The 24,752-nt window shown below is 40.7% G+C and overlaps 1 protein-coding gene across 1 annotated transcript in view; it reads left to right on the forward strand.

Annotated features, from left to right (window-relative positions):
• Positions 1-14,724: 14,724 nt before the first annotated feature.
• ST8SIA4 (ST8 alpha-N-acetyl-neuraminide alpha-2,8-sialyltransferase 4) overlaps positions 14,725-24,752 on the forward strand; it is a 97,718-nt gene continuing 87,690 nt past the window's right edge. Inside the window, exons 1-2 of the mRNA XM_059694018.1 lie at positions 14,725-15,179; positions 22,741-22,872. Of these exons, the coding sequence (XP_059550001.1) occupies positions 15,067-15,179; positions 22,741-22,872 (245 nt within the window). The 5' untranslated portion in view covers positions 14,725-15,066. The remainder of the gene's footprint in view (positions 15,180-22,740; positions 22,873-24,752) is intronic.

Below are 24,752 nucleotides of genomic sequence, written 5' to 3' on the forward strand. Positions count from 1 at the left end.
ATAAAAGTTTATCCCTGTGCCCCGCCAGCATGCCTCAGTGGTTGAGCAACGACCTATGAACTAGGAGGTCATGGTTTGATCCCCAGTCAGGACGCATGCCTGGGTTGCAGGCTCGATCCCCAGTGTGGGGCGCATAGAAGGTCGCCAATCAATGATTCTCTCTCATCATTGACGTTTCTATCTCTCTCTCTCTCCCTTCTTCTCTGAAATCAATAAAAAAATACATTTTTAAGAAGAAAAAGAGTATAATATGCAAATTACCAATAAACATAACATTGAAAACTCTTAAAGACCAGGTCACTAAAGAGGATGTATACATAAGTTCATTCCTATGGAGCTCAAGAGCAAGAGAAACTAAGCTATGGTGAGATAAAGAATCATTGAAAATTATAGATGGAGAATGACTGCAGAAAAGGAAAAAGGGTATTTCTAGGATGATGGCAATGTTCCATGCTCTGATCTGAGTACTGGCTATTGCTTATAGAGTTTACCAAACTCATCAAAGAACAGTACGTTTTGTTACTGGGGACGTTGAGGTATCCCTTCCCCCACTTAGTGCGGGGCGGGGGGGTGGAGTTCTCACAATATCTTGGGAAACAGAATTTTCTGATACTTGCACGGAAGAATGAATGATTTTTATTTTCGTGGAACTACATCTCTGCATTACCAAACTCCCATTTCCCTTAACCAAGTCCTGGAAGAAGAGTAGCTGGGGATTCAGCAGAGCGAAAAACAAAGCCAGTGTCCACAGTTTCCGTTCCATGTTGCAGCCAGGTCCAGTTCAGCATCAGGCTATTTACAGGTCATCAGTCCATTGTGTGTGGGAGCACACATGGCTGTGGGCCACACCGAAGAATGCCAGGAAGCAGGAACAAGAGCCCCACAACACAGGAGGTAATGAAGAAAGCCAACTCCTTTGTTTAGGGGGGTAAACATTTCAAATGGCATGCCCTTGCAGTGGCCATGACAACTCTGGCCAGTGATCTGTTCCAGGTGTGACTGACAGACAAGTACCTTGCCTGCATCACCTCAGCTTTACTGGGCATGTGTCTATCTTCCCTGTCTAGTCCCTTCCCCCAGCGATCTGCAGGGAATAGGCCAGTGGCTCCCTGGGGAGTGTAAAGCTGTAGCTTCCTGGTGAAGCTGTCTAAATGACATACCTATAATATTTGAACTTCCCTTTGCTCCTTTCAACTGTTATCGATAGCTAGGTTAATTACAACAGTATCATTTTCACTGAATGTAAATTATTATATTAATAAAATAAAAAGTAGTCTTATTAAAGTCTGTAGTGGATAAAGAATAAAATAGCTAAAACCACTGTTATACCTTTGTGAACATCTCTAGTCTCATAACTAATTGATCCTTTGTTTAATTAAGCCATTCTGTCTTGATCAAATAAATGTTTGGTTTGATATCCCAGAGCCTATCTTTTGAATACACATTCATTTATTGAGGTGAATAATTAAGGGAAAACTTCCTCTAAGATTGATTCAGGCATATGTGTATCATGTTGGTTTTCTGGGATTATGATGAGGTAAACCCTCTACATTTTTAGAATGGCATGGGGTAAAGGTTGCATTCTGAGAGGGAAACTTTAAAAGGGAAGAGGGGAGAGACAGTGCTATATGAAGGAAATGCCATCGCTACATAGCCATGAATACATAAATGTAACCTGACTGCATGGATAAAAATGCTAAAGAATAAATGTGTCAATCAGAAAGGGTACAAATTAAACCAGGTACTGAAAGGAGTTAAAGCAGAATTAGGTAAACAGGCAAAGGGATGGAAGAAGGAGGAATCATGGAGCTAGCTGAAACAACAACAACAAAAAATGTTTTGTAGAAAAACAGGATGGATAGCAGAAAAATGGGTGTTTTGAAACAAGGATTTTTTCAAGGATGTATAAAACAAAATGTTTCAAAAAGGCCAGGAACCAATCAGAGAGTAGCACAGTTAGACAAAGAGCGGGCCTTCAGCAGATAGAAGGGAAATAGCAGAATGCTTCAGGGGGACAACCTTTTTTAATTCCCTCCCAAGCAGAGATCCTGAGTTTGCAATAAACTCCTGCCTTGTTGAACTCCTCTGGTCTTCGAGTCCGGCTTCATTCTTCAATTCCGTGAGACACGACCCCGGGAAGAATTCCTGCTTACTGGTTCCAGTATCAGTACTAAAGGAAAGAAATGTGAAGATACAAGTTTTGTCAGCTTCTAGTCAAGAACAGTCCTATGGAAAGAGAGCTTTGGCAATCAGCCCTTACATACATTTAGCCCACCGGCTAAACCTTTCTTATGCTGAGATGAATAAAACAAGCTATTAGCTTCCAGCGCTGAATAACCCGTCTGCCCTCTGACACGTGGAGCACTTGTAATGATAAAATCATATATCTGAGTCAGTAAATTTGGTAGCTAGACATTGGATCATGAAAAATTTATCGTACAAGAATTGCCACTTTATACCCTGGCTCGTGTTGCTCAGTGGGTAGAGTGTTGGCCTGTGTACTCAAGGGTCCCAGGTTTGATTCTAGTCAATGGCACATGCCCAGGTTGCTGGCTCGATCCCCAGTAAGGGGTGTGCAGGAGGCAGCCAATCAATGATTCTCTTTCATCATTGATGTTTCTATCTCTCTCTTCCTCTCTAAAATCAATAAAAAATTATATAAAAGAAATGCCACTTTGTGACAGTTTTAGGGATGTGGACTAGCTAACTTTTATTTTCTAATAGTACTGTTCTCTTTTTTGCCTGTTTTAGTTTTCTATGATTTTTACAAAAAATATTCTTGACATTTATTCTGTCTTTAAATATATCCTTTTGGACCCTGCAGACTTTGTTAGCATTTGGATTTCTATCCATGGCAGATAAATGTCTATCAGCCCAGTGTGTATTTATCTTCTGAATATTAGTCTCTTACTCTTTTATCCATTAGACCTTTTATCTTGTGTGAGGTATCAGTGCTACTTTCCAGTGGTAGACCTTATATTTGCTGCTAGTTTTTTTTTTTTTTTCTAAATCTTTGCTTTCTTCTCTTCCTACTAAAAGCTTTACCCAGCCTCATTCATGGACACTTAACATGCAGAGCCCTCCGGAAGGAGGTGCTACATTCCAGTCTCATTGATTTGGGGCTTGGTCACAATACACAAATTAGTCAAAGAAATGTGAGGAATAATAATTATAGAACTATCTGAGAAGAAACTTTAGAAGGCATCAATAGTTTCTGCCAGCTCTCTTTCTGGAGGTCCCAAGTAAGGCCAGCTCTTTGAGGTTAGAATCTGGAATGAGAACACATGTGGAACAGGCATAAGGAAGTTGTCCCACAGCCACTGACAAGTATCAGGAGTGAGAAATGCATGTGTGTGTTATAAGCCACTGTGATTTTGGGGGCCTTATTTTAGTTAATAAAGCTAATGAAATTAATGTACTAGGTTAGGAAATTTAAAAAAAGAAATAGCTTAATAGCAAATTTGAATTGCAAATTTACATCCACTTTTAGATGATCTGTCAAATGAGTGAAAAATATAATGTTTAAACAAGAGTAAAAATAAGATGAAAGTTATTTAAAATTAATACAAAATTAAAAATTTTAAATCCAGAATTACTAAAAAAACATAATTTGTCTGTCTTTTGGCTATAATAATCTAAGATTAAGTTAACTAATCTCATCATTTGATGATCACTCCTGACCATTTGAGGAGAGATCTCCTTATTCAGCAAGGCTTTGCATGTGAAAGTTGATTTTTCTTGACAAGACATGTAAGTCATGGCCAGGAACAGGAACACTGTTCTTCTTGGTTCCCATTGGAGCTTATGCCATCAGTGGTTCTCCATCTGCCACCCCTCATGCTGTCATCTACAGACCACTTAATTACCCGCCAGGAATTAAAGGCCTACTCAACTCATATAATCATTACTTATTTCTCTGCATGATGTTTAGTGACTTCAAATAATCATAATCATGTAGATGATCCAAAATCCTAGTCTCTCTTCAATTGTCTTTTTTATACCTAGCAAAATTTGGTTTCACCTCAATTTAATCTTCCATTAGTTTCTAATTCCCATAGTAATTCTGTATCTTGCACCAGCATTAGGGTTTTTTCCCTCCTCTGAAATCCAAGTTGCAAGTTTCTCACTCTCTGTGCACCTATCACCTTTTCAACTTCTCTAGTAGCCACTTAAATTACTTCATTATATTGAGATTTCATCCTCTTGGGTTGTAGACTTTATGCATCTGTCCTCTTCTGTTTTCACTCCCCTTTTTACTTTTTACCATCTTAGGTTAGGTGGCTCATCATTATTTGCATGATTTTTTAAGCAGTTTAAACTCTTGATTTCTCTCCCTCTCCCATACTTGTCTGGCAAAACCTCAACTCTGGTTGAATGCAAGTATACACATTCTGTGTATACAACCTGAATAACTCAACTAGAAGTACTCATCTAACCATACTGAAAAATCTCTGTTTTAATTCATGAGCTCTAGCCTTAAATAGACAAGTAGCACTTCTCCAAAATAATACTACATGTCCTAAATGATTTTGATTCCCAGGCTTTGGTAAAAATAATTCAGATACTCCCTTTCAACAAATATCTTCTTATATGGTCTCATAGTTTGCTTAATTGGTTATATACAATATAATGGCTTCCATTGAGTTCTTTATTTTCTGCCACTTTTGCCTGGCCAGTCGTTCACTGCCTTGCATTTGCATTTGCTGTACTCTCAGTATCGAATGCTCTTGTACAGTTCTGTGCATTGCTAGCTCCCTCTTATTCTGCACGTCTCTCTTCAAATGTCACCTCCTCCAAGAGCCCTTCCCCGACCTTGCTATTCAAAGAATTTCACTACCTTTAGTTACACTACCCTGTTGAGGCCTTCACAGCACTTATCACAACATGCAATTACCTCCAGGTTTTCCTTCTATTATATATATCTACAGCTAGAAATTAAACTCCTCAAGAGGATGACATTTGTCTACTTTGTACTCTGCTGTATCTTCAATTACAAGTATAATCTCTGACAAAGAGTATATAGTCAAGAAATATTTTTTACTAATTAATAAATTAACACCATATGTAAGTCACTAAATAACACCTTTATTCATTTTTTTAATCTGTAGAGTGAAAAGGTGATAGTACAAGGTTTCCAAAGTGTCTTGTGGGATTCTAGTCCCATCTTTAACTTCTTGACTAGGTTGTGTGCCGGGAGCCGGTCCATCCTTAATGCTTGACACAGTCACTGCAGGGAAGAAACATCTGCACAGCATATGTTTCAAGGGACCTGGCATATATGGCATACTGCTCTTAATATGTTTGCTCACCTTCTTGGCGCTATGTGTTTTAACCAAGGTCACCTCTTCGAGAAAGGTTGTTTCCCCAGGTAGGGATTTTACCCTGATGTTAGGGAGGGAATAAAACCCCTTAACTAAGTGCCAGGCGGGTAGTTAATCACTTTAGCTACGAACAATCACGCTTAAGCTACATAAACTTTACTCCCTGGAATGGAGATAAGAAACGCCCTAACCTTTGGAATAGAGATTGATAGGATTGGAATCAACTGGTATAAATACAGATGTAACAAGACAACAAGACACAGAACCTAGAGACAGAACCTAGCGAGAGAACCTGGCTGAAGAACCTAGAGACAGAACCTGGCTACAGAACCTGGATAGAACATGGCAAGAGATCCTAGACAGAACTTGGCTGGAGAACTGGCTACAAACCTGGCTATGATGATCAACTGAACTCAGCCTCCATGTCATTCATTCTTTGCCGACTCCATCCATACCTTTGGGGACCCCTGGACCTGCTGGGGCTGGACCCCAGCAGTTGTGAATAACTGTACCATAAGATTAATTGGGTACTTCAATCAACTTGAACTTTGAAGTGTCTTTTGCACTAGTTGTACCATTTATCACCAGAGAGTTGATGATATAAGCCCAGTGTTGATGCGTTCTACAGGTGACTTCATCTTTAAAGGGATATCAGTATCCATGTGCAAGAATCATCAACTGCCCAGACACCTCTGTTTACCTTAACAGACATGACAGGTGCCTGTGATACCAAGGACCCACATTCAGATCATCATGGTTCTAAGTTAGTCTCCATAGGAATTCTCCTCATCATAAAAATTATAATAATTCATTCACTTTTGAGAATTCTATGTAAATTTATTCCTCTGTCAAAAAGATTATAAGTGGCGAAATACAATCTACTTTCTTCTTCATATCTTCATTTAACACATATTGTCAAAAGGTAACTAGTTTTACATTTAGGTTACACAAGAGAGGTTAAAATGGCCAAATTTGGATCTTCCCCAAAGGCTTTTAAAATGTATTTCTTTATTTTTCTAATAATAGAAACACAATTGTAACCAACATAAACTTTATAATTTGCATGAGCTGTGAATATCTGAGCATATGTTTAATCATAATACCTATCTTAACTTTAGGTATTTGCATAGTGCAGTTTTCTGGTGAACTGTAGGTAAATATGATTGTGTTTCTGCAGAATACAGATCGATTATTCATATGATGAGGCACAGGTCAGATGTGAATTAGACTCATTATTTTTCCTTTATTTCCACAGGCTCCCTCCAATAAGGATCTATTTATTCATTCTCCCACAGCAGCTTTCTCCTGCTCACAGATTAGGCATCTCTGCACTTAGCTTTCAAAAGTTTAGTTCATAAGGACTTGTTATTTGCTCAACTATTCATTTAACAAGAGCCCAGGTTATCAAATTTTCAATCCATTAAACATAAATCATGAAATCATTGTGTATAGTTTAATAGAATTATTTAATTGTACCAGCTAATAATGACCTGAATATTATTTTTCTTTAAATATTTAAGTGATAAACAAAAAAACCATTTAAAATGTCTGCTTCACAAAGTTCACTTTACACACAACTGTTCAATGTTATAATATATACATCAAAGCAATATTTTCCGGAGATACTTATTATATACTATTATAACTATAAAAGTGATTGCATAGATATGTATTTATCTAAAAAGAGATAGACCTACACAAATAATTTTTTTAGCCTTGAAAAATGTGTAATACTGTTTCCCTTCTGATTCTTTTGTGATAAATTGAAAATAATACAAAAAGAAGGTTGGTTAAGTTAAAAAAGAAATTAAGTGAATGGTTGGATTGGGCAACATGAGAAAAGACAGGTAATAAGAGAGCAGAAAGAAATTGGCTAACACAGATATGAGAGACTTAGAAAGTACCCTAAGGTTAAAAAATTATGACCCAAAGCAATATACTCTCTAGATAGTGACAGAGAGAATTGCTTTGGAAGTGACCACCATTCAATAGGAGAACAGTTTGGGGTAGGTAGTATTTGGGGTAGGTAATAGCTACTCTATTTCTACCAGACAGTTCCTCCCAGCGCCACTGAGCATGGAAACACAGGGAAAGTAGAACACAGAAAATATATCACTAGGTAATAAGGTGATATATTTGAGGACTTCCCAAAACATGTGAGGAATAGTGTATCTGTTTGTTTTCAGGGGTCTTTGCAGAGGGAATAAAACAGCAAGAGTTAGGACTATAAACCAAATAAGATAAGGGTTTAAAAACAATTAAAACATGGACTATAAGCAATTGAAGTCCCATTCCAAATTGGAGTATATTGGACTAGCAGTTGTTAAAAGATATCTCAGAGAACATTTCAAATGGATATTATAAATTGAAGAATATTTGACTAACAGTGTGTAAGAACTGTCTTTTCAAAGACATTTATATTTAAATAGAGCTCAGATACTTAATGCAAACAAAACTGTAAGTGGTGGGGTTAGATAGTGGGGAAGAACTGAGAATGGCAATGATGGGATTTTCCTGTTGTTCCAGAAATTATATTTATAATTGTATATTGTACCTATAGTCAAGATCACCCCTCTGTTATTATTACATTTGCTTATTATGGATGAAAAACAAAACACAAAGTAACAGAAGGACAATGAATATACATACTGAACAAAAATCAGTGAAGCTTTATGCATATTTATATGAGCAAAACGAATTAATTTAGAATAAATTTTTTAAAACTAGGTATTTTGTCCAGAAAAAAAATAAAAAAGACTGAGTTGCCTAGTGATGAACAGCTAAATTTTCATGAACATGTCTCTTGTTTTTCCTGATCATTGACTCATAGGTAATAGGCTTTCATGAATAATTCTCCATATAGTGTAAGGTCATTAACAAGAATTTGAACGAGCCCATCTGCATCTGTGATGATTTTATGTGCCAACTTGATTTGTCCACAGTACCCAAATATTTAGTTAAATGCCAGTCTAGATGTTGGTGTGAAGGTGTTTTTTTAGTACAGAGTAACTTTTAAATCCAAAATTTTTGAGTAAAGCAGTTTATCCTCCATAATCTGATGGGCCTCACCCAGGAAACTGAAGGCTTTAAGAAAATAATAGATTGAGGTTCCCTAAAGAAGAGGGATGTCTGCCTCCAGATGTCCTTGGAGTTGAGCTACAATATTAACTCTTCCTTCTTCCAGTCTACCACCTTATCCTACAATTGGGAAGTGCCAACCTCCACAATTACATGATCAGTTCCTTAAAATAAGTCTCTCTTCTCTGTATTTACACACATCTTATGGTTCTGTTTCTCTGGAGGTTCTGGACTAATACACCAACAATTCCATTGTTAAAATGTCATGGGTACTAACAAGAAACAATTGGAACTTGAAATTAAAATAAAACACATTTATGTTAGCACTCAAAAAATAAAATACTTAGGTGTAAATCTAACTAAACATATGCAAGAGCTATATGATGAATACTGACAAAGTTTGATGAAATGAATCAAAGAATAGCTAAATAAATGAAGAGATTATCCATGTTCATGATAGGAAGGCAATATAGTTAAGATGTCACTTTTTTTCAACTTGATCTACAGATTCAACTATTCCAAGTTATTTTGAAGATATTGACAAACTGATTTTAAAGCTTATATTGAGACAAAAGATACAAAGTAGCCTACATAATATGGAAGGAGAACAGTTGGAGCACTGAAACTACCAGATTTTAACTCTTATTATTAAGTTAAAATAATAAAGACAATGTGATTATTTGTGAAAGAATACACAAATAAATCAGTGGAACAGATAAAGTCACAGAAATAAACCCATTCAAGTGTATTCAACTGATCTTTGAGAAAGAACAAAGGCAGCACAATGCAGATAACATTGTCTTTTTCAACAAATGGTCCATAAACAACTAGATAGCCACATGCAAAAAAACAAAAAACAAAACAAAAAAACCACAAAAAAAAACTTAGACATATAACTTACACTCTTCACAAAAATTAAATCAAAATACATGGTAGACTTAATATAAAATGGGAAATTATAAAACTCCCAGAAGATAACAGGTGAAAAAATCTAGATGACCTTGGGTTGACAATGACTTTTTAGATTCATCAAAGGCAAGATGAATGTAAGGATAATCAATAAACTAGAAGAGTTAATCAAATTTGAAATGTCTGCTCTGTGAAAGATGCTGTCAAAATAATGAGAAGATAAACCATGGGCTGAAAGAAAATATTTGCAAAACATATGTGATAAAGGTCTTTATCCAAATATATACAAAGAACTCTTCAATTCAGCAGTAACAAAATGAAAAACCCAATTTAAATTGGGCAAAAGATCTCAATAGACTTCTCACCAAAGAAGATACACAGATGGCAAATAAGCATATGAAAAGATGTTTCAAACCATATGTCCTCAGGAAAATGCAAATTAAAACAATAATGAGATACCACTAAACACCTATTTAATGGTCAACATTCAAAATACTGAAAATACCAAATGCTGGTGAGGATGTAGAGCAACAAGAACTCTCATTCATTGCTGGTGGGATGGAAAATAGTACAGTTACTTGCAAGACACTACAGGTTTCTTCAAAGTTAACCATAGTCTTACCATCAATCTTACCAGCTACTATACTCATTTGGTATGTACCCAAATGAGTTGATAACTTAAGTCAACACAAAACAACTTCACATGGATGTTTATAGCAGCTCTGTGATTGCCAAAACTCAGAAGTAACCAAGAGTTCCTTCAGTAGGCATTTGGATAAATACTGCAGTATATCCATAATATGGAATATTATTCAGCACTGAAAAAAAGTGAGCGCTTATGCTATGAAAAAAAATACGGAGGAATTTTAAAAGCATATTATTAAGTAAAAGAAGCCAATATAAAAGGGTTACATACTGTATAATTACAACTATATGACTTCTGGAAAAGGCAAAACTGTGGAGACAGTAAAAAGATCAGTGTTTGCTAAGAGTCAGTGGGGAAGGAGGGCAGAGCACAGAGGATATTTAGAACAGTGAAACTACCCTGTATAATACTTTTAAGTTATTACACATCTAGCAAAGTCCATAGGATGAATGTAAAATACCAAGAGTGAACTCTAAAATAAGCTATGGACTGTGGGTGACAATGATATGTCAATGTAGCGTCGTTGATTTTAACAAATGTACTGCTCTCATATGGGATGTTGAGAGTGGGGGAAGCTGTGTATGTTGGAGGTGAGGGTATATGGTAAGTCTCTGTACTTTCTGCTCAATATGCTGTAAATCAAAAACTGTTCTAAAAATAGTTTATTAAGAAAAACTGTCATGGGCCATTAAAAACCCCACTATGAAACTCCAAATGTCTACCCACTTATTCCTAGCTAAAGTTGAGGGCACAGGCCGCAATTAAAACATGATTTACATTAAGTTGAAAGATAAAGCAGCATTTTAAAAGCAGCTGCCATTATTTTCATTATTTATTCATAGGGTGCTGTGTAATTGCAGAATTGTGCTGAATAAAGACAAATGTGTGCTCTTTATTGAAGAACTTAAGTACAAAGATAGAATGGAAATTTAGAAACAACTTGAATTTTTCAGGATCATCAAAACAGCCATTCTAATTCAAAGACGTGAACCCAAAAGACTCTTGTGTGGATATGATTTCTTACACAACATTTATATTTACGGTTCTTATACCTAATTGCCTATTGAGAAGAACCAGGCTGTCCTCGATTTAGACCAAGTGTTGGCCTGTATGCTTTTTATTAACTTGGCAAATACAGATGCATATTTCATGAATTTAATAATATTAGACAAATGACACTAAAATACACTCTAAACACTAAAGTGTTCAAATATGGGAAGTGGAAGCTCTTGAGTCTTACCGATCCATTATCAATCATTCAGAAGTGTTTACCTCAATATAAAAGGTGCCATGCTTAAGGAATTTAGAAATAGCAGCATTATAGAATTCAGGCATTCATCCCCCCCCCCCCCCCCTCCTACTAGAAGTTTACGTTTTCTGTGTTCCTATAACTAGTACTTGGTGTGCTTTTCTTCTGCTGTTGTTGTGTTTGTTTTGTTCTGTTAGGGCCAGGTGAACAGTTTCCCCTAATTTAACTTAAAGCTTCATACAGGAATCAAACCCAATTTCCTCTGGCAGATTTTCTTGTTGCAACTTTCCCATTAGAAGAGACAGCTTGGCATTGTGGAGCTGTAGAATATTCATCCTGAAACCTTTGTCCTACTCCTCTTCCTTTCCACTTTCTATTCCCACAGGACTGAACTACTCCACAGTTCCCCAAAGCACCTGCTCTTTCCTCTGCTTGTTATGTCCTAACCTCCCTCTGTCTGGCTTACTCCTTAGCCTTGCAAACCCCAATTTATCTGTGCCCTCCCTCAGGAAGCTCACCTTCCTTGCTGCCCAAAACTGAAACACTACCTCTGCTTCTACTCAGTAGCTTTCCTAGATGCCATGTACATGCTTCAAATGCTGCTGTTACTCATGGTGCCAGATTGCAACTTATTTGTTTTACAATCTGCCCCCCCCCCTCCCCCACCCCCCGAGTGAGTGAACTTCATGTCTGGCTGGATGCTATATTTTAATCATCTGTATGTTCAGATGTCTTCCATATTGCCTGCCTTTTAGTACTTGCTCAAGATATGTTGGATAAATTTCAGTGATGCACATTACACTATCACCATCAGTGAGTGGCGTTTTATTTAAAATCCAAAATTTATTTGTTCCCTGTTTCAAAATCAAAAGTTCACCTAAGAATTTAGCATCCTAACCAGGCGATGCCCATGTCCTCCCCTTCTAAGTTTCCTTTTTAACTTAAATAAGCATTTTCTTTACTGCAGTTTCTCCAAGTTAAGAAGTCAGTGTGATAGAGATGCATTAATGCAAGGGAGATTTGCCTCAACATCAATAAACTCGAAAGGCTCCCAGCAGACCACTTGTAGTGTCAATAAAGGCTCATAATTACTTGCTCCTTTGAGCATTTTAGACCCAACCCCCTAGTTCCCTAGTTTGTTCTGCTGTGAATAGAGGCTGGTTCTTAACTTCCCAAACCTTAGGCAAAGAATGTCAGACATTGGTGAGGACCTGGTTTCCTATTACGAAAAGCAGCTAGAGGTTATCATTATTTTAAGCCCTCCGGGGACTGGTAACTTATAACTCCTTTTCCTGCTCTCCTCCAGCATAGGATGGGTGGTGGGCCTCACCACTTCTGGTTTGCAGAGGTGTAAACCCCAGGGGCAAGAGTGGATGACTGCTAGAGCTGCTGTAGGCCAGGTACAAAAGGTCACCAGGGTGGAAAGCCCCAGGTGGCTAGCAAAGGACAAAATGTAGGGTGGGACCTCACCCTGGGTGACCTTTCCTCCCCTAGCTTATTGCTGCTGGTCTTGTGGTTTGGAGCCCCTGACCTTTCCCTCTTAGAGATAACATCTAAGCCTCAGTTGTATTTCAGCTCCAGACCCAGATAAGCAACAAAACCAGCACTGCTGAAGTGAGGACCAGCTGCATGGAATAATGCCAATCAATTCGTGGAGACCACAACCCTGAATAGACACACCTGGAAGGGTGCTGAATATTCTGTTAAGATCTTTCCCTGGGACCTCCCCTAAAATCTCTACCTTTAAAACTCCTAGGATGGAGGACCCAGTGCACTCTGCCTCCAGGGAGCCTGCCCATGCCCTCCTCTCCCCCTTTCTGCCCCAGGCACGTTACCATTAGCTTCCTCACTCCCAACTTCCAAGGGCCCGTCCTTTACCTTCATAATTTGTATCCTAAGAATCACTTCTTCTACCTCTGTAATTTACTAAACAAATGTCCTCTTACAGTTTGGGTCTTGCTCTGAATTCTTTCCCAGCCAGAACCCAAGTACCGAGGTTTTAAACCTGGGTTTGGTCTGACCCCACAGGTCAGACACCTGGTGCCCTTCCTGCCACCTGCAGAAGAGCCACTGCTCAACCTGAAGGAACAAAGATTGCAATTGACAAGTTAGGGGTGGGGAGAGGGGAGGGGAAGAACTTGGGATCCTTGCCTGTACATTGGTGAAAATCCTGGGCTCCAGGCACTGTCTCCTGCCAGGGGTGCGGCCCAAAGGACAGTGGAGAAATACTCAGGCTGCGGACTGGAACCGGGGACTGGAAAGATGCCCCTGCATCAGAAGTGAGGAAACAGTTGGAGGGAGGAGAGGGTGAAAATCAGAGGATAAATACTTATTGAAACTTTTGAAGAAGAGCTCCTTCCTTCCTTCTCCCTCCCTCCTTTCTTTCTTCCTCCCTCCTTTCTTTCTTTCTTTCTTTCTTTCTTTCTTTCTTTCTTTCTTTCTTTCTTTCTTTCTTTCTTTCTTTCTTTCTTTCTTTCTCCTTTCTTTCTTTCTTTCTTTCTTTCTTTCTTTCTTTCTTTCTTCTTTCTTTCTTTCTTTCTTTCTTTCTTTCTTTCTTTCTTTCTTTCTTTCTTTCTTTCTTTCTTTCTTTCTTTCTTTCTTTCTTCCTTCCTTCCTTCCTTCCTTCCTTCCTTCCTTCCTTCCTTCCTCCCTCCCTCCCTCCTCCCTCCCTTCCCTTCCTAACTTCGTTCCTGTTTTCCTTCACGTGTGCGGGTGTACTTGTATTTTTTTTTTAAGTTCTTTGGTGATTGCTTTTTCTCAGAATCCTGTTTCTCCTCAATGAAATTTAAGAGGGGTTGACGTTTCCTTGACTTAGGCGAGGAGTTTCCGAATGACAATGAAAGGGAGTCACGTAAATATCCATAACGTGCCCAATGTCATCATTTGTTTCCTACAGGATCCTGAGTGGGGGTCATCCGCCACCCCCCGAGGGGTAATAGGCTGATCCGTGCGTGTGTGTATTTATACTTTCCAGATTGAGCTATGCACGGTTTATAAAACGTCCTCTTTCTACTCTTTCATCCCGACCTCCCCCCGCCCCCCCCCCCCGGGCCCAAGTCACTCTATTTGAGAGGCATGCGGATGCCTAAGTGCGTGCATTTGTGTGTTTTCAAAAGCTTGGAGCATGCGAACCCTTCTTGCAACACACCCCTTCTTTATCTGTACGATTTCGCCACCAGGAAGCCTCTCTAATCTGTCCGCAGCAGAAGCGCCCTCTCCACGCTCGACGGACCGGCGCCCTCAGCGCCTCCCATTCCTGCGAGCTTCGGGGTTGTGGGGCTGCCTGCCTCGCTCTCCCCGCAGTGCAGGAGGGCTGGCTCCCGCGAGTGTGAGTGTGAGTGTGTGTGCGTGTGCATGCACGGCCAGGAGCTTGTTGGCTTCCTCTCCCCGCACAGCGCAGGCAGCGCCTGCAACGCTACTCTCCGAGCAGCCGCCGGCAAGGCGAGGCGGCAGCAGCCTCCGCCTCCTCCGCTGGTGATTGGCTGGTTTTGCTCATCATGTCCCTGCTAGGAAAAGGGAAGGGCCAGTGACGCCCCCGAGCCCAGCTGCAGAAGCGGCCGTCTCCTTCAAAGCACAAGGTGTCTAGTCGTTAAAGAAATCTGAGCCCCAGGGAGGCAGCGCGGAGCGACCCGGCGGGGCTGGCGCGAACCGCAAGGGAGAGCGCAGGGCTGCGCTCCGGCACCGGGGTGAGCGTGGCCGCGGTGGACCCCCGCGACCTGCACCCGAGACCCCGGCTCCACGCTCTCCTCGCGTTTTACAGATAACGCCCCCCACCTCCGGCGACTAAATCTCCCAACACGGAGCTTTTATATCCAGAGAAGGTGCAGGAACCGGGGCAACCACTACTGTCCCAGGCACCCAAGATGCGGTCCGTTAGGAAGAGGTGGACGATCTGCACGATAAGTCTGCTCCTGATCTTTTATAAGACAAAAGAAATAGCAAGAACTGAGGAACACCAGGAGACGCAACTCATCGGGTAAATGCAAAGCTTCATTTCAGGATATGATTATTATTTTTGTTTTTGTTTTTTTTTAAAAAAGTCAAGCCAGGAATGAGATGTGGCTGTAGACAATAGAGTGAAGGCTGGGGTCCTCTGTGTGTTCCTAGGAGCGTGCGTGTGTTTAGTCTCGGGAATTAAATAACAAAGGCAGTTGCCGAGGTGTGCGTGCTTCGCTAGGCGTGTTCCCGGGAAGAGTTCAACTTGCTGTGGGGTGGCCGTGACAGTTGTGTTGGCGGCGGGGCTCGCACGCCAAGGGGGAAGTCACTGCAGAAGTGTCAACAAAGAACGTGTGCCCTTGTCCCTTTAATCCGCGGGCAGAACTCAAGGGAGATGTCTTTATTCGCCATCTGGTTGCCCTCCCTTCTGTATCTTATCGCTGTGGCGATGCCAGGGAAAGCTGGCTTTCCGAAGGGCTGAAGTTACAGCCCGGAAAGCAGGAAATGTGTCTGCACTCGTTACTCTTCTTTGGCGTGGGGTAGGTCTGTATATCTCAGTTTGAATGAGAAACTCCAGTACAACCAAGGATACTTTCTTACTTGCTCTTCTGTTGATAAAACACAGGGGCGTCATGGGTACTGTAGCTTCAAACAGACTATATTTCTGCCCTTTTTTTCTTTCTTTCTTTAAGTTTGTCGAGTTGAGTTCAAAATCTTCCTCCACCCCAGTAAGTTCTCTAAATATCACACTTCCTTCCTCCTTGCCCCTGGCCTCTGTCTCTTTGAAGTTTACCCAGCGGGGTGGCTGCAACTTTGTGTTGCTTTACAAGGCTTGGAAGCGTTTGCTGAGGATATGAACCTGGTTGTCAAAGCACTGTGTTCAAAGTCCTGTTTTCGGAAATCCTCCCTCATCCGGAGGCATCCGCTGTGGGAAACTACACACTGGTCACTGGCAGAGATGCCCGCGTTGCCCGCTCGGTTTTTATTTCCCTCCGCATTTATTAAAACGTAGAATCCTTGTCCCGCTCCCCGTGTGTGTGTGTGTGTGTGTGTGTGTGTGTGTGTGTGTGTGTGTGTGTGTGTGTGGCAGAGGACTGCTAAAACGTGCACAGGCACGCGAACTTCATGCACTCCATTTGTTCCTATTCCTTCTCCCTAAGTAAGGAGCATTTAAGTGAACAAGGCTCAGGCTTACCCTGAGGGAAGTAGTTACTATTTTATAGGAAACTAAGATAGCCAGAAGCACAGCCGAATGGAACTGGAAGATGATGAAAAAGCTAATAAGGAATGGCCTGGATGGTCGCAATGCATCAACAAACCTCTAAGTGGGTCTGTTCCTGCGGGGAGCGGGGGCCACGCTGAACTGTGTGATGAGGTCGTTTGCACATGGAGTGGGTGGGTTGCACATGAGACCGAGCTCAGTTGTCAGGAAAGGAGGACCTCGGGCGGGGGTGGCGGGCTTCCCTGGCCGACCTGCGCTTCCCAGGCAGACAAAGGGGTCTTTCGGAAGGTGGTGAACCAGCGCGTGGGGGCGAGGCGGATGCTGGGGTGTGGGGGAGGCTCTTTGTTCCCTTCTGGGCCGGGCCGGTGGGCTCCGAAGACAAGCCTGAGCCCAGACAAAGCGGCCAAGCCTCGCCGGGACCCAGAGTGCGGGCCCACCGCTGGCGACCCGGGGAGCAGGAGTGGGCGGGGCGGGCGGGGCGAGGGGAGGCGCCACAAGCTGCCCACACGCCCGCCCCGGGCCTCGGGCGGGAAGGAGGCGCGCACCCGGGTCGGGTCCCAATGGGGGAATAACTGACCTAGCACGCTCCTCCTGTCAGGGGCGATGTCGCTCCCGGGGCCCTCCCCGGACCCCGCGGGCCGGTGGGCGCTGCCCTGGACGCTGCGGGGAGGGGGCGGGCCGGCCGGGCGCGGCGGTTAGGTGCTGGGCTGGGTTCACATCGCACCCTTGGCGGGGTGCGCTGCGGTCTCTTCCCGGCTCCCCTGAGAAAGCTGGGACTGGCGCTGGAGTTGATCACTGGGAAGCGAGGTGTACACGAGGTTTCTCCCCTCCTCCCCAGAGCTGGCCGCGAGGGTGGGAGAATGATGAGAAGACGGGAAGCCTTTTGCAGGAATCCGGTCCCTTTAAAAGAGCATCGCTTTTCCTGCTTTCCCGCCACCCTGCTCCTCCTCCTTAATTAAAACCCGCAATTACCGGTGTGCGGGGCGCGGCGCAGTGCCTCGCAGCCATGGGCTTCCCGGAGACCTTGGAGGTGGCGCTGCCAGCGGCAATGCCAGGACAGCCAGGACCTGTAAGCGCTCCCCCTTTCTCTTCAGGATAAAGTGTTCAACAGGAACGCCTGTGGTGTTAGTTCATGACTGCGTTTTCAACTCCCAGACAGTGCTTCAGGTGGAGGGCTGGACGCATCAAAAGATCATTTCCTTGATTCTCTACGCAAGCCATGTGGAGGGGCTAGTTTCCAGAGGAGTAAACTAGAGTGGAGGTTTGGCCCTCGCGCCCAGACCTGTATTCTAAAGTGGGGTAAGGGAGGCAGTGTCTGACCTTTGGGGGGCACTGCGTGCCTTCTGAGTAGGCTGAGTGGATTCAATGAAGGGCATTCCATACTCCTCACATCTTAGGACAGCCCCCTAGATTCTTAATTAGGCTACTTGTTACCATTTTTCAATAGGCAGGCAGTTCCGTTGTCTATTGGACTTCTGCCTTTCTTAACTGCAAGTCCCATCTAGAATCAGTGCAGCGCTGCTCTCATGCACCAGGTTGAGCAGGCATTCCGCGTAGAAGGAGGGAGAACACCAGCACAACTTTCCTACCAACCATCCACATTTTCATCTGTCCACAGGAATACTAGCAGCATGGTTTTTCTAAGGGACTGTTTGAGAATAGATCAAGTAATTATTGGGCATTTAAAACGGAAATCCCCTTCTAGGCAAACCTATTAATAAAGTGGAACTCAAAGGGCATGAAGTGGTCTGTGCTTGATGAACATTTTTTTCTTAATGGGAAAATGACACCTGCCTTGCAATTGGCCCAGGATTTCACTGGCCCTGTGAGTGCTCTCTGGGTGTCATTGGAAACGTGTTACCTTAAGTGTCCTACAGATAACAGTGTGTGTATGCTTATTGAATGCGATAATGTATTTGAGAGTATGACAGAAACTTTAATATCATTAAAATATTTGTTTTGATTGTTATTCTTTAAAATGTGCCACATGCCATTTTCCTGGTTGACCACAAGTGAACTTTAACTTACATTTCTTATCATCTAGAGATCTTTTTAATTTGACTGTGTACCTTGTGTTGTCTTACCAGTATTAGTTCTGAAACTTTTAACTGAATTGACTATGCAGATAAGCATTCCTACTTAGAAAACGATCATTATCAGCAAAGTTCCTTCCAGCGTGTCCTAGGGTAGAACACACTCTTGTAGATCAGGAAACCCAGGGTCTGCATGTCCCTTCACATGTCCCCTTTGGAGCTCTGCTAACAACCATCAAGCAGGGAGTTGAGGTAGGAAGTACATCTCTCATCTTTATTTTTAGTTGTTTGACACTAAGGTAATGAAAACAGAAAACTGACTGCAGTTTGTGTTCAGGCTTACTTGGATGTAAATTCTTTTAAATGATTTTCAAAATTTTATATTAATGAGGAGATTTAACCCAGTCCAAAGGAAACACATTCATTTCAAAGAACAAATCATGAAGAATTTTTCAGTAGAGGTGGGATCTAATTTCATGAAATGAAATTAATATGTGTTATATTCTACAGAATTAATAAATTGTAGTGATGCCTGACAACTCATATTTCAAATAGAAAAATATTCGTAAGTATTAGTAACCTAACTATTGATTAGTTTCTGTCACTAGCATTGCATAGATGAACATCTAGGAGGGCTTCTCTTAGCTTCATACAAGCAGGGAAACTTACATATATTGCTTTATGCTACATTATTTCCTTGATGTGTCTTGTAGTTTTCCTTGTGGAGGAACATGTCGAATCTTACTGTATATAGCCCTATGCCAGTGATGGCGAACCAGGTGACACGCGAACCCCTTTTTTTCTGGTTGATTTTTCTTTGTTAAATGGCATTTAAATATATAAAATAAATATCAAAAATATAAGTCTTTGTTTTACTATGGTTGCAAATATCAAAAAATTTCTATATGTGACACGGCACCAGAGTTAAGTTAGGGTTTTTCAAAATGCTGACACGCCGAGCTCAAAAGGTTCGCCATCACTGCCCTATGCAAATGTTTTCAGCGCAGCTGTTCAGCAATCATGTCTGATATGGAATGAGAAACTAGTAGAGGGGGTGGTTACCTCCTTGCATGCACGGGAAGGAAAAGCCTTTTCTAAGATAGAATGCTACCAAGTCACAAGTGAAAAATCCCTTGGGGCCCATTTAACTTTATACAAAGAAATTTGTTTCAGAGCCTCAGATTGCACTAAGCCAGGCCCTCTCACACAGGAATTTCATTGACTTCAAGAAGTTAACTAGTTGCAGCTGTTTGCATTCAATGATTAAAAACCTGAAATGTGGCTTATCACCAATTTAAATGAAAATAATTCAAATGGAATAGTAACATAGTAGCATTTCATTAATATAAATCTGATTTAAACTTTAAAAACACCCTTTTTAAAATCTGAGAGGTCCTGAAAAGGCTCCACACAGCTACGCACATCATAACAATCATTCTGCCATGTAAAAATGTATCAATAGCAATCTTCCATGGGTATTTTAAAATGTCAGCCTGTGCATATTTTTACTTCTCCCATAAAAGTTTATTGGTGAAAATAATTATCATAATCATAGCAATCTATGGTTGGAAAAAGATGATATTGACAGCCCAGTTATTAACAAGATGAAGATTGGAAAGATTCCTACCCCTGGAAATGGTAAAAGTTTTTGTCATACTCTTAAAGGCATACCTACGAAAGTGTGAAGATTAACTTCTGTGTATATCCACATTTTCATTCATATGTAGTTATTATCATTAGATATATAATGTAAAAACTGACTTCTGGGCCACTGAGTAGTAAATTGCTCCCTATGTTTTCTTGCATCCTAAATGACCGCTATAAAACAGTCACTATTAGCCATATATAGGCATGCCAATGTATCATTTTCATCAGTAAGATAGTTTAAATATTATTTTTTACAGAGTTCTAAATTTTACAGTGAGTAGTTGCAACTCATGCCTTGAGTTGCTTCAAATTGGAAATACATGTTTAAAAAAGAATGCAGACCAAAATACCAAACTATAAACTTCCATTACAGAATTCATCCAACAGCTGTTACACAAGCAGTGTTTCCATTGATAGTAGGAGAGGATTGCCTATGTAATAAACAGATTTAGGCTTTCTGATTGAGCAAATAGTTATGCTATTTTTTAAATTATACTTTTGAGAGTCTTAAAACTTAAAAGGTAATATATAAAGAAATAAATGCAGATGTTGAAAAGGTTATGCCATAAACAGGTGGCTTTCAGATTCTCTAAGTCTGGCTTTACATCTATAAAGTAACAAGAAAATAGTTTAAACAGTGATCTAGACTGCTATTATTGTTCCAATGGCATAAATGTAATCAGAGATACCTGTCACCATCATCATTATTTCCAGCCCCCCTGCTACTACCATGACACATGGGATACTTGATTGACACTACTGATTGAAGGCAGTAGCAGTGTTAATTTCTTTAATGTACAAGAAAATACCAGTAATAATGACTACTCAATGAGTTTTCTCCCCACTAGTCTCTGTCTCCCTACCACCATCAACTATCAGGAAAGTGTCTCTTGTTGAGATGACTCAAAGTAATCTTAGCAAGTAGCATGTTAATAGTGCTTTATAAATTACTTTCACATTCAGAGTCCCACATAATTCTCACAAAGTCATTGCACATTAGATAATTTTATTGCAGTTTCACAAGTTAAGATAAGGATTTAGTGGCCTAGAAAGAAAATATTGTCCAAGGTCATACAGGCTAGCAAGTGATAGAATCACCAACATATCCAGATCACCTGATATCCCAAGGTCTTCTTACTACAAAACAAAAGCTCTTTCCATTATGTGTATATGCCTTCTGTGAAAATAAAATTACAGTCTTGGGAGTCACAAGTATACAGATGCAGAAGAACTGGCAAAACATCCTGTCTCTATTGTCTAAAACAGTGGGGAAGGATGGGCTAAACTGGAACAGGGCTTTGATGAGAATTTATTTTTTTCTTTAAATATCACAAAGACCTTTACTTTTTTTTTTTTCAGGATTCTTTTTTTTTTTTTTAAACCTAGATAGCATTGGCTTTTATTGGTTACCAAGGGTTTATGTTGGTATATAATATCATGTAAGTTTCAGGTGTTCAACATTATAGTTTAACATATGTGTACACTACAGCATGCTCACTACCAAAGGTCTAATTTCCATTTGTCACCATATAATTGACCACTTATACCCATTTCATTTTCCTACTACCCATCCATTCTGCTAACCACCAATGAGTTTGTTTTTACTTTGTTTTGTTTAAATTTTCTTCTTTCCACATATGAGTAAAATCACATGGTATTTTTCTTTCTCCATCTGACTTATTTCACTTAGCATAATACCTTCAGGATCCATTCATGTTGTCTTGAATTTCAAGATTTCATATTTTTCATGGCTAAGTAGTATTCCTGTGTGTGTGTGTGTGTGTGTGTGTGTGTGTGTGTGTGAGAGAGAGAGAGAGAGAGAGAGAGAGAGAGAGAGAGAGAGAGAGAGGCGGGGGAGAGAATATCACATCTTTATCTATTAATCTGTGCATAGACACTTAGGCTGTTTTTATAACTTCTGTATTTTAAATAATGCTACTATAAACATAGAGGTGCATATATCTTTTTAAATTCGTATTTTAATATTCTTTGGATGAATAACTACAAATGGAATAGCTGGATCATATGCTAGTTCTATTTTTAATTTTTGAGAAATCTTCATACTGTTTTTTCATAGTGGCTACACTAATCTACAGTCCCACCAACAGTGTATAAGGGGTCCCTTTTCACAGCATCTTCTCCAACACTTATTTCTTATAATAGCCATTTTTACAGGTGTGAGATGATAGCTCACTGTAGTTCTGATTTTAATTTCCCTAAAAATTAGTAATGTTCAATGTTTTTTTTTTATATGTCTGTTGGCCATCTGAATATCTTCTTTGGAAAATGTCTATTCAGATGCTCTGCCCATTTTCTATTGGGTTGTTTGGGTTTTTTTGTTGTTGTTGAATTGAATGAGTTCTTTATATATTTTGGATATTAACATTTGTATAATTTGAAAATACCTTTTCCCATTCGGTAAGTTGCCTTTTCGTTTTGTTGATCGTTTCCTTTATTGTCAAAGGCTTTTTCTCTACGAAATAGGCTCTATTTCAAAAAGAATAAGTGTAAATGATTGCCCTGATAAAATCATATTCACTTAACCTTTATAATACTCTTTATCATGGTTATTGAACTCTTCTAACTTGTAGAAAAAGTTCTATTTACTATTTGTCACTAGTTATCTAAATCAAATGTATTATGCTACTTAGACAAATGCTTCTTATTTTCACCAAGCTGGCATTTTTATTTTGTTTCAGAGATGGTGAATTGTATTTGAGTCGATCCCTTGTCAATAGTTCTGATAAAATCATTCGAAAGGCTGGCTCTTCAATCTTCCAGCACTCTGTAGAAGGTTGGAAAATCAATTCCTCTTTGGTCCTGGAGATAAGGTGAGTTTCTTTAATTAGGCATAATACATTTCACATCGTGTTCTTGGATATGTTGGGATTGGCAAACTTATAGTGAACATTTAATTTATGGTTTAAGTATGAATACTTTAATATAAGAGTGAACTGAACCAGTTCTACTAAATGTTACTCACTGAAGAATATGAAACCATAAAACTGAAATCATTATGCAGTCAGAAATTTAAGGATGAATATGTGAGTTTGAATATACTTTCTTTATGGTAATGGAATAAGATATTTAAGTGAGTACTAATGTTTAACATACTTTTCTTCACTCAATTACTCAGGATAGCCATATTTTTGTGAATTATCTCTAACTTCCCTGTTAAGTGTTCATACTGATTTTGAGAGTTTTCTCACACTAGATGAAAACAGAACTTATTCAATTCCTATTTTGCTGACAATTATAAATAAATCTGACATTCTATCACTGGGTATTTCTATATGAGCTTCTGTAATAAAAGGCTCAGTAATTATATCTTAAATCAGAAAATAATTTTTCTGGAATACTGATTTATTCTTTGGAATTTTAGGTGAAACAAGCTCTTGAAAACAAACTTGGTGCCTACATATATCCACTATATCTTACTTTCTTCAATTATAATCCTATTATTAATAAGAAAGGTAGGGTCAGCCTTTCCTAATTATGGGGAAGCAAACATAATTTTTCTCTATAGTTTCATTACTGTATTGGTCAGCAGGTTTTAAAAAGAGCATTTTAGTAAATCAGAACTAGTGTATTGATTGATTGATTGATTGATCTTTATTGTTGAGAGTATTACAGATCCCCCCCTCCCTTTTTGCACCCTTGCTTCTCACCATCCGGTTCCCACCCCACCCCAGGCCTTCACCACCCTATTGCCTGTGTTCATGGGCAATATATATACGCATGTAAGTTCTTTGTTTAATCTTCCCACCCCATCTTCCCTCTGAGATTCGTCAGTCTGTTCCATGCCTCTAGTTCTACTTTACTCATCAATTTATTGTGTTCATTAGATTCCACATATAAGTGAGATCATGTGATATTTGTCTTTCTCTGACTGGCTTATTTCACTTAGCATAACCATCTCCAGGTCCCTCCATGCTGTCTCAAAGGTTAATGGATCCTTTTTTTTATAGCTGCACTAGGGACCCAGTGCACGAATGCGTGCACCTTGAAAGGAACTTTGGGCTGCAATGATGCGGTGGGCACAGGGGCGGGTCTCGGCCCATCCTCTGTGCCCCTGCCCGGCCCCTTCCACCGCGGCCTCTGGTCCCCTGTCTGCCAGCAGCCCCGCTCTTGCCTCTGCCACTCCCACATGCTGACAGCACTGGCCCTGCTCACACCTGCTGTTCGCATGGAGTGATTGGGGCCAGCGTCAGCAGCGGGTGTGAGCACCCAGCTGGACCACAATGTGCAGGAGTGAAGAATTTTCAGTAACCACCAGAGGCTTGCCCCTATGACAGTGACTGATGCCCTGCCTTGGTCTAGCGCCCTTGCTCACCTGCTCCACCATCCCCCTGAGGCCCATGCACGCCATGTTCCGTGTGTGCCCCCTGGTGGTCAGCGCATGTCATAGCAACTGGTTGTTCAGTTCCACCTTCAGTCCACTTGTATATTAGGCTTTTATATATATAGACTAGAGGCCCGGTGCACAAAAATTTGTGCACTCTGGGGGGAGGGGGGGTCCCTCAGCCCGGCCTGTGCCCTCTCGCAGTCTGGGACCCCTCGGCAGATAACACCTGCTGGCTTAGGCCTGCTCTCGGGTGGCAGAGGGTAGGCCCAATCCCTAGGTGCAGCACCTGGTTGGGCTCAGAGCAGGGCCGACTGGGGAGTTGGGGCGCCGCCCCCTGTCATGCACAGAGCAGGGCGGATCAGGAGG

Source organism: Myotis daubentonii, chromosome 4, assembly GCF_963259705.1.
Source record: "Myotis daubentonii chromosome 4, mMyoDau2.1, whole genome shotgun sequence".
Lineage (NCBI taxonomy): Eukaryota > Metazoa > Chordata > Mammalia > Chiroptera > Vespertilionidae > Myotis > Myotis daubentonii.